Source organism: Lepidothrix coronata, unplaced genomic scaffold, assembly GCF_001604755.1.
Source record: "Lepidothrix coronata isolate B3197 unplaced genomic scaffold, Lepidothrix_coronata-1.0 Scaffold198, whole genome shotgun sequence".
In the NCBI taxonomy this organism is placed as follows: domain Eukaryota; kingdom Metazoa; phylum Chordata; class Aves; order Passeriformes; family Pipridae; genus Lepidothrix; species Lepidothrix coronata.
In genome coordinates, this window is record NW_016690378.1 from 871,621 (window position 1) to 884,809 (window position 13,189).

A 13,189-nucleotide genomic window follows, 5' to 3' on the forward strand; every position below is an offset into this window, starting at 1 on the left:
CCCTGCCCCATTCCCGGTTCCATTCCCGGTTCCATTCCCTGCCCCATTCCCGGTTCCATTCCATACCCCATTCCCTGCCCCATTCCCGGTTCCATTCCATACCCCATTCCCTGCCCCATTCCCGGTTCCATTCCATACCCCATTCCATACCCCATTCCCGGTTCCATTCCCTGCCCCATTCCCGGTTCCATTCCCTTTTCTTCCCATCCCCGTCCCGTGCCCTCTGTGGGCGTGGCCTCGCACTGCCCGTGGGCGTGGTCTCTCTCCCCATTGGCCCCGCTCTCCCCTGTCCCCGCCCCCCGGCCCCGCCCCTCTGTCCCTCAGGCCGCCATGGCTGTTCGGCTGCTCCTGGCCCGGGCCCTGCGGCTGCTGCCGCGGTGCCGCCCGCCCTGCGCCCCCCGCGTCCACCCCCGCGCCGACCTCCGCACCGACCCCCGCGCCGACCCCTGCACCGGCCTCCGCGCCGCCCCGCCGGCCTCGCCATGGCGGCCGTGGCTGTCCTGGCTGCCGGCCGCCGGCCGCCTCCTCCTGCGCGGCCCTGCGGGCGGGCTGGCGGCCGTGGCGCGGCGGGGGCCCGGCGGGGCCTGCCTGGCGCTGGCTATGGCGCTGGGGCTGGTGGAGCCGCGCCTGGAGGAGCAGCGACGGGCCGAGGCGGCGTGCCGGCATATCCAGGTGGGGAGGGGGCGGCGGCGGCGGCCGCAGGCACGGGGATCCCGCTGGGGAGCGCCTGGGGCGCCCTCCGTGAAGGGGAGGGGGGCACTGCGGGGGGAGCCCCTCAGACACCCCTCGTGAAGGGGATGGAGGGACCTTGTTTTAGGGAGACCCTCAGAAACGCCTCGTGAAGGGCACAGAGGGTTCCTACTTTGAGGAGTCCCTCCAGGCACCCCCCATGAAGGGGATGGGGGTCCTTGCTTTGGGGAGCACCTTAGACACCCCTCATAAAGGCGAGGGGGGGATCCCGCTTTGGGGAGCCCCGCAGACACCCTCCATAAAGGGGAGGGGAGGGTCGCTGCAGTGGGGAGCACCCCACAAACACAGCTCCCCATCTTGCCTCGAGGAGGTTGGAGGGTGCAGCTGTGAGCAGCCCTCAGGCACATCCCCAAAGGTGGGAACTGCTGGGAGAAGCCCCACAGGCACCTCTTCCTTCCCCAGATTAGGGTCCTGGAGAAGCCTCTTGCTCAGCAGCCCCTCGATACCCTAAAGCAGGTACTGGTGGGTCATCACGGTGGGGAGCCCCTCACTCCTTCTGCCCCCACAAAGGGAGTGGGTCAGGGCCCTGCTGGTGGGGGTCTCGTGTCCCAGGACACTGGTGTTGACCCCCAGGTTTATCACCTCTCCCTGAGACAGACGGGGACCCCACGGTGCTGGGCCAGGCTGTGCTGGCAGGGCTCTGGTGACGGACGGTGCTGAACATATTTCCTGGATAAAAATAGACCTTTGGTGCCCAGAGCCACCTGTCACTTGCTCCACTGGCTGGCAGACACATTCCTGTGGAGGTTCTGCCTTTCCCTGAAGTTTCTCAGGATGCTTTCTCTCCCCTACTCTTACCAGGTAGTTCCATTTGCTGTCCCTGAATCTGTGTCCGTTTGTCCCATGACACATCCCTGAGGTGGCCACCACCACGCTGGGGCTGTAGGGAAGTGCACTGGTTTGTATCAGTACAGGTGACAATTGGGGCGCCACCAGACCTGTGCTTAAACTCCAGAACAGCCTCCTGTGTGTTGTTTTCTCACATCTCTTGATTTCCTCCCCCAGCTCCCTCCCGTCACGGATTCACTCTTGCTCGACCTAACCAGTCCTTGTACTTGGCTGCCCGAAAAGCTCAGGGTGTTGTTTTTCCTGTTGTTGCTCTTATTTATGTTTTCTTTTAAATGCTGTTTGCCTGATTTATTTATGGAGAGTAAGAAAAATGTAATAGTGCATCTCTTTTTAGAAGTATTCAGTTAGACTTCTCTTTACACAATCACAGAATCGTGGAATGGTTTTGGATGAAGGGACCTTAAAGCTCTTCTCATTCTATCCCCTGCTGTGGGCAGGGACACCTTCCACTATCCCAGATTGCTCCAAGCCCCGTCCCACCTGGCTTTGAACACTTCCAGGGATGGGGCAACCACAGCTTCTCCGGGCAAAATATATTTATATTCTAGATTGGCAAATGAATCTCCCTCCCCATTCCTTTTTGTCCCTCAGAAAGGGCACCTTTGGAAAAGACTGTTTTAGGAGTAGATTGTTCCAGACAAAAATACATGGTCTGCAAATTCTTTTCCTCCTGGATACAGTGATTTGAGCCCAGTGGTTAGAGCCTGATTGTGGCTTTCAGGTTGACCAACCCAACAGGATGTGTAATACCACCTAAATACCAAGTTCTCCCTCGCTGGGAAGTCTGGAATAACTGAGCATGTTTTTCCGTTCTTATTCCTTTCAGACAGTGTTTGTTGGGAAGAACAAGCCTCAGAAAGATCCCCTGAGCTCCTTCCGCTGGCAGGGCTTCAAGCTGGAGGAATATCTCATCGGCCAGCCCATCGGGAAGGGCTGCAGCGCTGCCGTGTATGAAGCAGCCATTCCTTTCTCTCCCAGTCCTCGGGAATGTGTGGAGAGCAGCCATCTCCCAGCCGTGCAGCAGGATCATGGCTCAGCTTCCCCGGCAGCTGAAGAGGAGCCTGTAGTGAAGCACCAACCGAAAGGGGCTTTTCCCTTAGCTATCAAAATGATGTGGAATATTTCGGTAAGGAGTCAGCTCTGAGTTCCTGTGTCTGTCACTGGGGAATTCTGGCTGGAATGTTTAATACTGGCGTGTTGAAAGCGCTAATTATGGAGTGCAGGATGAGTGTGTCACAACAAAGCTGTTGGTAGGTGACACTGGAGATGTAGAGTGTTAGGAAAGAGTCCCATAGCGAGGTAATTAGCGTTCATCATCCTCTGGAACCTGCACTGAGAGCTCCTGCTGCTGGAGTTGTTGGGTATGGAGGGGATGTTTTGGGAAGAAAAGGTTTTCTGAAGCTGGCTCTGATGGAAAGGTCTAAGAATGGGAAAACCTGTGACTGAGGAATTGGTGTTCTGTCAGTGTCAGCACAGAGATGGGGTTTCTTCCTGAAGAGTCACAGGGTAGGCAGTAACCTTCCTGCTGGGTCCCCTTGCCATCAGGTGACTGGCCAAGATCTGCTCCAGAGTTTCTCATCTCATGTGACTGGTGATCCAACCCCTCCATGTGGCTATTCCACATTAAAAAGAAATCCACAGGGCTTTCCCTGTTGAAGAGGTTTAGTGGCACTTGATGTGACAAGTGGATATTCCAAGAGAGTCTTCCAAAATGCCAACATCTGGAATCCACTGGGCTCCAGAAGTACCCTGGCATTTAGCTGTGGGCTTTTCCACTTGGGTTTGGGAGTGTGAGGTGTAGCTCGGAGCACTGACAGTCAAGGGTGCATTTGAAGGGACAAACAGATTTCTTTCTGCAGGTAAAGGCCTTGCCACATCCCTTGGTGAAATCTTTAAGTAGTTAATTGCCTTCCCTGATTTTCAAGGGAGGGGAGTCCCTGGAATTTTGTCTCAGTGATCCAGCTCCAGACACAGTGCCAGCATAAGGGTTGTCTGCTTTTAGCCTGCAGTGGATGATTTTGGAGCTTAAACCGACGTGGGGTGTGGTTGTTGTTGCAGGCTGGTTCCTCAAGTGAAGCCATCCTCAATGCCATGGGCCAAGAGCTCGTTCCAGCCACTGGAGTTGCTTTATCCGGGGAATACGGAGCTGTCTCTGGCCGCAGGTATGGACATTATGGAAATGGGGATGGTTCTCAAATGGTGATGGACTCATTCTATCCATGGATTAATTCTGCAGCAATATGCACTGTTAAGAAGGTGGCCAGAGCTTTCTAGAATAGTTCCTGAAAGGAGATAAACCCGGCAATTATTAAGTTTGGTGTGCAGGGAATACCCACAGCTAACCTTTGTGGTCCAAAGGGTGTTGGAAGGGCATGCCAATACTTTGGGAGCATTTGGGGTCCTGCCAGGGGTCTGGTGGGTGGCTGTGGCCAGGCACGTCCTGCCCAATGCCTTAGTTTGTCTGTGTGTGAAATGTGTTGGTACCTGCTGAGTCAAAGGCTGGAGGAACCACTGATTAAAGATCATTTAAATATGCACCGTGGTGCTTTTTAATTGCAGAAATACGTACATGCAGTAGGTAACAGTTTGAGTGTGTTAAACATCAAATGATTTCACTGTAATGCAATTTGACTGTGAGATCTGAGAACTGGTTTGGTGTAAAATGGGTGCTGGGCAGGGAGGTTGAAACTGGGTTAGTGCAGGGAAACCCGTGAGAAGGAAGATGGAAATTGCTCAGTTCCCACTCTTTCACCTGAGTGGGAAGTGAACAAGCAGCATGAAGGTGGAAAATCTCATGGAAACTTTTAAATTACCTCGAGTTAGCTATCTTTTTGTTCAAAAATATATCTTTTTGTTCCATTTGAGACAATGGAGTCTACAGCCCAGATTGCCTGATTTAAATTTCAAATCCATCCCGGCTGCCAATACAAATGAATAATGAATGCTGTGCCCTGTGTGGCTGGCTGGGAATGCAACAGAGCAACCAAAGGGGTATTTGACATTCAGAGGATGAGAGATCTGTGTTGCAGATGCAGACAGGTAACCTGCTTTTCATTGTAGTGAGAGCTTCCTGGCTGTGCCATAAAATAGAGGGTCTAAATCGATACTTCTGGTGTGAGGTTTACCTTATTTTGTGTCTAACAAAGTAATTTTGTTTGGATTTTTTCCTCTAGAGCTGTTGTAGCTCTTTTTGAATGGAAGAGCAGCCTCTGACTGGCTCTGACCTTGTTAGCAGCGTGGAAGGTTTTGTAGGGCTTGAGTAAAATGAAAGGCTGAGTGTTACGTGTGAGGGTTTCTATCAAAGCTTCGTTTGCAGCATAGGTTAAGCACCTGTATTTCCTGTGTGGCCATGGAATATAGGGAAATCCAGTTACAGGAGAGCCCCTGTGAAGCCTTGGCTGGCTGTGGTAGATTCTGAAATCTAGAAAAGGTACTGGAAGCTACTGTGGTGGATCCACTCGAGCTGCAGGTGCTCTGCATCCACCTTGGAAATGCTGGGCCAAAGGTGCTACTTGGGAAATGGGTCATGAGGGCAGAGAAGCTGCTGCCATGTTCTTCCTCACTGAATTCAGGATGTGAATGTCTGACTATTTAGTTAATGTGCTGTCCTGTAATCCACACTGTGCAGCTTTAATCTCTCTCTGATGAGGTTTCCAGTGCAGAATAAATGTGTTGGCTCGCTGCTGTGGAGCCCCTTGGTGGGGAGGATGTGCCATATTAATGGAAAGTAGTTCCAGAAATAACAGCAACATGTCTGTGATCCATCAGAACCGACCAGGAGACTGATGCAGTCTGTGGTGTCTCTCCTTCCGCACAGAAAACCCATCCTTGGGAGGAAGAAGTTGCAACCCCATCCGAATATAATCCAGGTGATCCGAGCGTTCACATCCTCTGTCCCTTTGCTGCCTGGAGCCTTTGCTGACTATCCTGACGTGCTTCCACTGAGCCTGAATCCCAGAGGGATCGGTCACAGCCGGACGCTCTTCTTGGTGATGAAGAAGTAGGTGGAGAGAATCTGATTAATGTGACTTGGGTACTCTGTGCTACACAGGTTCCTGCAAAGCTCGGGCCTAGGCTGCTGCCAAAGAGCAGAGTATGCTCTTGGAAATGCCTCCCAGGACTGTTCCAAGTCCTTGAGCTTCTAACTCTGATTCCACAATGAACACAAATCGTTCTTTTTAATAATTACCCCAAATTAAAGTAAGAAGTGTGGAGTTTGTCCCCATTCGCCTGCCCTCCTAAGCCTGAAGTTCACCCTTAGTCTGAGCATGCTGCTAGAGATGGAGTAGAATCAGTAATCAGATGAGCCAACACTGAGGTTGAACTGCCAGTGATAAGCTTCCAGGATGCTAATTCCCAGTTTTCCCCTGTTCTGCCTAGTTACCCTTGCACACTGCGCCAGTACCTGCGGGAGAACACTCCGGATGTTCGCCTCTCCACAATGATGATTTTACAGCTCTTGGAAGGCGTGGACCATCTTGTTCGACATGGGATAGCACACAGAGACCTCAAGTCTGACAACATCCTGGTTGAATTCGATTCTGGTACGTAGATCCCTGAGGATAAATGCCAATTAACTTGTAGAAGGGATGCAGTCGTGTAGGTATTCAGGGAAGTCTCACCCAGCTGCGTGTGTGTGGGGAAAAAACATCAAACCCTTTGAAGAATCTCAGGTGTAATTTTTAGCTTGGTGTTTGGTGTCACTGCAGCAGTGGGGAAGTCATGAATCCTGTCTGTGCATGGGGTTTTGGATCATTAACATGGACACAGAGTATTGCTGAGGTGATGAATTGCATGAGCGCAGCCAGCGTTCACTGGAGCATCTGATAACGCCACATTTGGGATGCTGCAGGTGCCTTTGCTTCAGGCTATTGGCTCTGTCATCTCTCCCACGCCAAACTGCACAGAGAGCCTCTTAAAATCTTACTCCATAGCCAAGTTAATTCTGCATCACCCTGGGATGATGAAACATGGGTTGGGAGCAAGAGGAATCGACTGTTACGGCCAAAAGCATCTTTTTCATGGGCTTGTTCTGTCAGCCTCTAACGGAGATTTTAATTACCTGAGCTCGTTTTCAGTGTGATTGAGATTTAAATGGGCAGGAAGCAATAGCAGGCAGGTCTGTGTAATTAGGAGTAGAAGAATTAGCTTGAAGAGTATCAGGGAGAGACAGAGAGTATGGGAATGCACCCTACCTTCCCTGAGAGAGGGTGCACGATACAGAGGATTCCCTCTTCCCCAGGGCTCAGGATTTAGAATCATAGAATGGCCTGGGTTGGATGGGACCCTAAAGCTCATCTCATTCCAACCCCCCTGCCATTGGCAGGGATACCTCCCACTAGACCAGGTTGCTCTACTGAATCAACTATCTGGATAAGGGGATGGGAGTGCACCCTCAGTCAGTTTGCAGAGGACACCAGGCTGGGTGTTGATGGGATGTGGTGTTCAGTGCAGCCATGTCCTCCCAAACGGAACCCTAACTCTGCCAGCCCTGTGTTGTTCACAGCTGGCTGCCCCTGGCTGGTCATCACCGACTTTGGCTGCTGTCTGGCAGATGAAAAAGTTGGCCTGAGGCTGCCTTTCACCAGCTCCTACGTGGATCGGGGTGGCAACGGCTGCCTTATGGCACCAGAGGTAAGTCCCTCTGAAGTGGTGGTTTATGGTGCTGGTTTTCTGCTTGTCCTGCTGTTGGGAGTTTTGGCAACATAGAAGGTGTCCATGTCCTAACTTAAGTTAGGCTTGGTGAAGCCTGAGCTGAGCACTGTCCAGCAGACACGTTGAGCTCTAACAGGTGAAACATAATCAGTTGGTGTCTTTCCCCCCAAAATTTACTCTTCAGTCTTTATTCAGGCCCCTTCCTGTGTAACTATAAAGAATTATATCCAGCAGTCCTCATGTTGCAACAGTGGTTTTTGGCTGAAGTTCAAGGCGATTGTGAAATTATTTGCAGTTCCTTTTTATTTCTCTGATGATAACCCCAATAAAAGCCAAGACACCCTTAACTGTGCTGGACCTGGCACACCTTGCTGTGGTGTCGGTTGTTCATCTCCATGTCTCCTGTCTCCATAATTCCAGCAGAAAACAGCCCTTGGGACTCGGAGAATGCCAGTCAGTGGCAACTTAGGTGCAATGTCCAAACTCCTCCCAGCATCCCAGTGGGCTGAGCAGTGCCAGAGGCTTATTTCGTGCCAATGGGGAATATTTACACTGGAAATCTCCATGGAACCCGCCTTTGGTTTCAGTCTTTCAGTTTATTACAGGAAAAATGCCGATTTGACCATTGAAAATCAAATTTGAGCACAGAGGCCACACTCGGGCTGTTTGTTTGAGCATCCCCCTCTCTGTGGCAGGTGATCACAGCGTCACCTGGCCCAGGCACAGTGATCAACTACAGCAAAGCTGATGCTTGGGCTGTTGGAGCGATCGCCTACGAAATCCTGGGCCTGGCCAATCCTTTCTATGGCCACGGGGACTCGACTCTGGAAAGCAGAAGTTACCAGGAGGACCAGCTGCCCCTCCTGCCTGATCACGTGCCCCTCGAGGTGAAGCAAGTGATAAAGATGCTGCTCCAGAGGGATCCCAACAAGGTAAGAACCGCTGTCTTCAAGATATGCCCTTTGGGAGTGTCGTTTGTGGATTGTTTTGCCTTGGAGGACTGCGAGTGCAGGAGTTGATCCAGATCTCACTGCAGCCTCCATAAGGGTCAAATCTAAACAAAAAGTCTTTGCTGAGGGACAGTGGTGCTGAATCATTTCAGGGATTTCAGCAGATGTTTGTGTCACGACTGGACCTCAGATTGGGGGTTTCACTGAGCAGCCTGACATTAATAATCACAGAGAGCTTTTAATTGACAGAGAGTTTTGTCAGTACAGATGCTCTGTGCTGGTGATGTGACTGAGTGCAGAGGGATCAGCTAACCTTCCCTCTCCCTCCTCTTGCAGAGGTTGTCTGCGAGAGTTGCTGCAAACGTGCTTCACCTGAGCCTCTGGGGTGACAGTGTTGTAGCATCCAGGACCCTGAAACCCGACCAGATGATCGCCTGGCTCCTCTGCCAGTCTGCTGCCACCCTGCTCACCAACAGGCTGGTGGATAAAAGCCGGGTAGAAACCAAAATGAAGATGTGCTTTTTGGCAAACCTCGAGTTTGAAGACCTCTGGGCAGCAATATTCCTGTTGCTGGCCTGGAGAAGCCATTCTGGGTGAAGGAACCACCTGGAACACGAGCATTTCAGTTAAATGGCACTTTCTAAAGGCACATAGGAACCTGTCCTTTCTGTCTGCCTGGAATCCTGTAGTGCTTTAGGGAACAAACTGCAGGCCTGTGTTTAAGAGCTTGAGTTTCCTCTAGCAAGTGTTAGCACACCCTGCTTTTCTCCCTGTGCTAGAGGAGATGCCCTTGCTTACTTACTGTCTGGGTGGGAGGGTGTGTGGACCTTGCAGGTGTCCTGAGGTACGTGTTTGGTTTTGCTCCTGTTTGGGAGTTCTTTCTTGACTTGTGTGTTGAGTGGAGCAGGTTCCCTTTGAGATGGGGTGGGCGGGAGGAGGCACTGTCTGCCTGCACTTGACATGGAAACATCACAACTTTAACAACACTCTGAGAAAGCTGAGCTGACAAAGGGATGTGCAGTTTCTCTGTTCTTGGGGAAACCAGTGGTGGTCTGAGGCTGCTATTCCTGTGAGCTGCAAAATGACAAGCCTGGAAGCTTCCTGGTGAGGTGCTGCCTGGTAACATGAGCGTCAGCAGCACTGAGTAACCTCACAGTTGTACGCAGGAGAGTGGAGGCACATCGTCCTCAAACCCCGCTTGTGTCTGTTCTTAACTGTTGTAGTTATGTGGTGATGCTGCTGCAGGGTCCAAGGCTGGGTCAGAATGTCCAGTTAGGGATGGTGCTCCAAACAAAATGAGGCTATGCATCAGCACCTGCTTAAAGAGCTTAGTGTGATGCCCTGCTGTTTTCCCTGCCTGTTTTTGATTCAGTGAAATAATATCCTTTGGTGGGGAGGACAGGAGACATCAATCTTTAAATAACAACAGCCATGAAACATCATTCAATTTTGTGTCTATAAATGTGTTTAGAGGAACTTGGGGACAACGTTATTTACGCTTGTTGCACAATAAATTGAAGATTAAGCTCTGTGGCTGTGTGGGTTCTCTCAATCCATGGTGTCTTAAACAATTGTTTAGCTCTTTCCATTGCTGAGTGTGTGGAACACGGTATTTTATTCCAAGTGAGTTTCCCAAAGAGGAATGGACTTTGCTTGTGGATGTGCCTGTTTTGTGCTCTCCTGCATAGTATATCTCTGGCTGCTCCTGCAGTTTCCAGGTGGAGGGCAGCAATGGCTGATATCCCTAACCATCACATGGTAACGTTCTGCCAGGGTCCTGCACGGCATTTCAGTTCAGCAAAGAGGGAATCACAGAAAACTGAGCTCTTTGGGGAAAAATGTTGCAAAAAAAGACCTTTGTAATATTGATCTGACCCAACCTAAGTGGGTGCTGCTTCTTCTTACAATACTGAATTCTTGCAGTGTGTCTTTGCTGCCTTGGGTTTGTTTGTGCTCTCCTGTGAGCTCTGTGCCCAGGTCTGGCAGCGAGGCACATTCCCTGCTCACTGCCTCTGGAGCCTTTTGGAGAGTAAATACTGTCCCTGTGTGGTGGATCTCTGCTCTGAGCCCTCTTTCTGCTGTGAACATCATTCCCATGCCTTTCCCTCTCCCAGGTCTAGTCTCTACATGAGTAGGGAGCAGAATTAGGAGCTGGAGCCGTCTGATTTCAAGTGTGTTGGTATTCACCCAGCCAGGATTTAATCTGTGCTGGTCAACTCCAAACTGGAAACTTGCTTGCCCTGGCAATCATTTCATCTCTGCCCTCAAAACCAGCCTAAAACGCTTGTCCCACAGCTTGTCCCTCTGGTCCTTAAATCCCTGTTAATGCTTCCCCTGTGCTTGCATTTTGTCTGCCCATCGTTCTGCTGAGCTTGGACTTTCCTTTTGTTTTCTTTCCCTCCTGCCTTCCATTTTCATGACTCCTCAGCATTCTGGGTGCTTTTGTGAGGTGCAGGTTAAAAGTGCAAGCTGTTAATGCTACAAATGCTGCCATGCTGTCTGTGAATGCCCGAGGGGAGCCAACTGGGATGTTTCCCAGTGTGTCCCCTCCTGCCCTGTCCCGCTAATCCCTGCACAGGCTCTTGGTGAAGGCGCTCAAGCCAAAGCCTCTCACTGCCGTGTTTGCTCCTGGTGTTTGCCAGGACTGTGCCATTGGGAAAGGGGGTGACTGGGCTGGATCTCTGCCCTTCCCTGGGTAGTGGGATGTCCGACTGCACTTTGAACCCTGGAGGGAGGCTTGGCGGAGGCTGCTGGCTCTCTGCCCACCCCTGACACTCGAGTGGAGACAGAACCGGCTCCAAAGCACCTCTCGCTGTGTTCCCTGTGGGATAGAGAGTGGGAGTCTGTGGAGCAGGATGAGGCACCTGCTCTGGGCTGGCTGCTTCCAGCTGCTGCCCTGGCAAGCTGGACCCTGCACTCGCAAGCTGACGACTGCAGTGACCAGTGCAGTGGCTACCTCACACTGCGGCCCGTGGCTCCTGGCTCCTCTGGCCGCCTCCAGCTCCTCACCCAGTGTGTCCAAGGGGTTCCTCCAGCCCCCGATCCTGGGGAGCAGGGCCCCTTGCTGCTGGGGCTCACAGTTCAACGTGCCTCCCAGTGCCCTGCTCGTGGCCCGGCCCGTGGGGGTCTGCTCCATGATGAGACTCCCCGTACAGGCGTCGGCGCAGGGACTGGACGCGGCGTTTGTCGGTGTCCCGCTGGACACAGGTACATCCAACCGGCCGGGAGCCAGGTAAGGGTGAGCCGTGGGGAGCTGGTGCTTCGCTCTGGCACAGCTCCCCTCTGCTGAGAGGAGCGCTGGGAGCTCTGCCCGGTGGCTTTTCCCAGCTGCGCCATTCCCCAGGTTCGGCCCACGTCAGATCCGCGCGGAGTCGGCCATGGTGAGGAGGTACAACGGCAGCACCGGGGCTGCGCCTTTCGACTCCCTGCGGGTCGCTGACATCGGGGACGTGAAGGTGAACCTCTACAACCTGCCCGACAGCTGCCGCCTCATCCGAGAGTCCTACCAGGAGATCGTGGCCTCTGGCTGTGTGCCCCTCACCTTGGGTAAGGACCGTGTGTCCACCTGCTCAGCCAAGCTCCTCCTCTTCCTCCTCCCTCCCATCATTCAATCCAAACACAGCAGAGGGTGAGTGATGCTGGACTGGCTGTTCTTTGATGCCCCTTTTAGGTCAAAAATGATGAGGATGGGTCAGTCTGTAAATACAGCCAGTGATGTGTTTTTGGTGTCCTGCAGAACCACACCAGGACACATCCCTTGTGTCCATCCACCTGTGGGTGTGCCTGGCTTTGCATGAGGCTTCATTTGGGCACATGTTCAAGTTTGCAGCTGTCACAGCTTGGCATTGCTAAAGGAAGAGAATGTGTAGAGTAACGAGGGGCAAATCACCAGTTACAGCATCCTCAGAAATGGATCATGTGTCTATTTATAAGCCCAGTCAAGGGTCCTGCTCCACTGGCTGTCCCTGCTGGCAGTCCTGCATCTCTGGTCCTCCCCAGGAAGAAAGAGGAGATAGGAAACAACCTGCACTCAGGAGCCTCAGGTTTTCCTTCGGGAATGAAGCTTTGGAGTGTATAAATAAATGCAGGATAAATGCAAGGAGGGGAAAAGAATACCTGGGAACAGAGGTAATGAGTGCTGAGCAGCTCTTGCAGTGTGTTACCCCCTCTTCCCTGTTCTGCTGCAGGTGGAGAGCACACCATAACGTACCCAATCCTGCAGGCCCTGGCAGCAAAGTAAGTTTTTAACCTGGAGGTGTAAAATAAGGGCCTGGGAAGCACCTCAGGAATGCCCCCGGTTTGCTCTCCAGGCGGTGGGCAGGGCCACTGCGCACAGGGTGGGGACTAAACGTGTGCACCCTGTCTGGAGCAGACACGGTCCCGTGGGCCTGGTGCACGTGGATGCTCACACGGACACCGGGGACGTGGCCCTGGGGGAGAAGATCTACCACGGGACCCCGTTCCGGCGCTGTGTGGAGGAGGGACTGCTGGACTGCGGGCGCGTGGTGCAGATCGGCATCCGAGGCTCCTCCTACGACCCCGATCCCTACGAGTACAGCCGGCAACAGGTGAGGGGATCCACAGCCGGGCACTGCCTGCCATGAATAGGATTATAATAATATGTAATAAATATATGTAACATAATATGTATTAATCATAATTTTATATAATCTATATATTTTATATGCTGTATATTTATAATGCTGTATAATACATAGCATTATAAATAAATATATAAATATATAATATATAAGTATATAAATATATAGTAAATATATAAATATAGTAAGTATATTAAATATATATTTATATAAAATATATATTTATATGCTATATATTTATAATTTATGATTATAAATGCTAAATATTTATAATAATATCCAGGCATTTGTATTTATAATTTTTGTATAATTTAAAATTTATATATTTTACAATATTTATATATAAATAAATATATATTTATAAATAATATATAAATAAATATA

General features: G+C 51.3%; 2 protein-coding genes across 2 annotated transcripts; both read left to right on the forward strand.

The window, feature by feature from the left end:
* The first annotated feature begins 317 nt into the window (after positions 1 to 317).
* PINK1 (PTEN induced putative kinase 1) lies at positions 318 to 9,737 on the forward strand. The gene is made up of 8 exons (XM_017832015.1): positions 318 to 672; positions 2,426 to 2,725; positions 3,658 to 3,761; positions 5,417 to 5,599; positions 5,980 to 6,143; positions 7,106 to 7,233; positions 7,950 to 8,186; positions 8,541 to 9,737. The coding sequence occupies exons 1-8, from the start codon at positions 331 to 333 to the stop codon at positions 8,799 to 8,801; spliced, it is 1,719 nt and encodes a 572-aa protein (XP_017687504.1). The 5' UTR covers positions 318 to 330; the 3' UTR covers positions 8,802 to 9,737.
* A 998-nt stretch (positions 9,738 to 10,735) lies between these two features.
* AGMAT (agmatinase) lies at positions 10,736 to 12,808 on the forward strand. Its single transcript, XM_017831960.1, has 4 exons — positions 10,736 to 11,436; positions 11,548 to 11,750; positions 12,392 to 12,440; positions 12,577 to 12,808. The coding sequence occupies exons 1-4, from the start codon at positions 11,060 to 11,062 to the stop codon at positions 12,806 to 12,808; spliced, it is 861 nt and encodes a 286-aa protein (XP_017687449.1). The 5' UTR covers positions 10,736 to 11,059.
* The last annotated feature ends 381 nt before the right edge of the window (positions 12,809 to 13,189 follow it).

What these genes read in the sequence shown, in the direction of transcription:
- PINK1 (XM_017832015.1), top strand. Translation starts at nt 331, where the DNA reads ATGGCTGTTCGGCTGCTCCTGGCCCGGGCCCTGCGGCTGCTGCCGCGG. An exon ending in CTCTTCTTGGTGATGAAGAA is followed by an intron (nt 5,600 to 5,979) that starts GTAGGTGGAGAG and finishes TGTTCTGCCTAG; the next exon opens with TTACCCTTGCACACTGCGCC. An exon ending in GCTGCCTTATGGCACCAGAG is followed by an intron (nt 7,234 to 7,949) that starts GTAAGTCCCTCT and finishes TCTCTGTGGCAG; the next exon opens with GTGATCACAGCGTCACCTGG.
- AGMAT (XM_017831960.1), top strand. Translation starts at nt 11,060, where the DNA reads ATGAGGCACCTGCTCTGGGCTGGCTGCTTCCAGCTGCTGCCCTGGCAA. An exon ending in CTGTGTGCCCCTCACCTTGG is followed by an intron (nt 11,751 to 12,391) that starts GTAAGGACCGTG and finishes GTTCTGCTGCAG; the next exon opens with GTGGAGAGCACACCATAACG. An exon ending in CTGCAGGCCCTGGCAGCAAA is followed by an intron (nt 12,441 to 12,576) that starts GTAAGTTTTTAA and finishes TGTCTGGAGCAG; the next exon opens with ACACGGTCCCGTGGGCCTGG.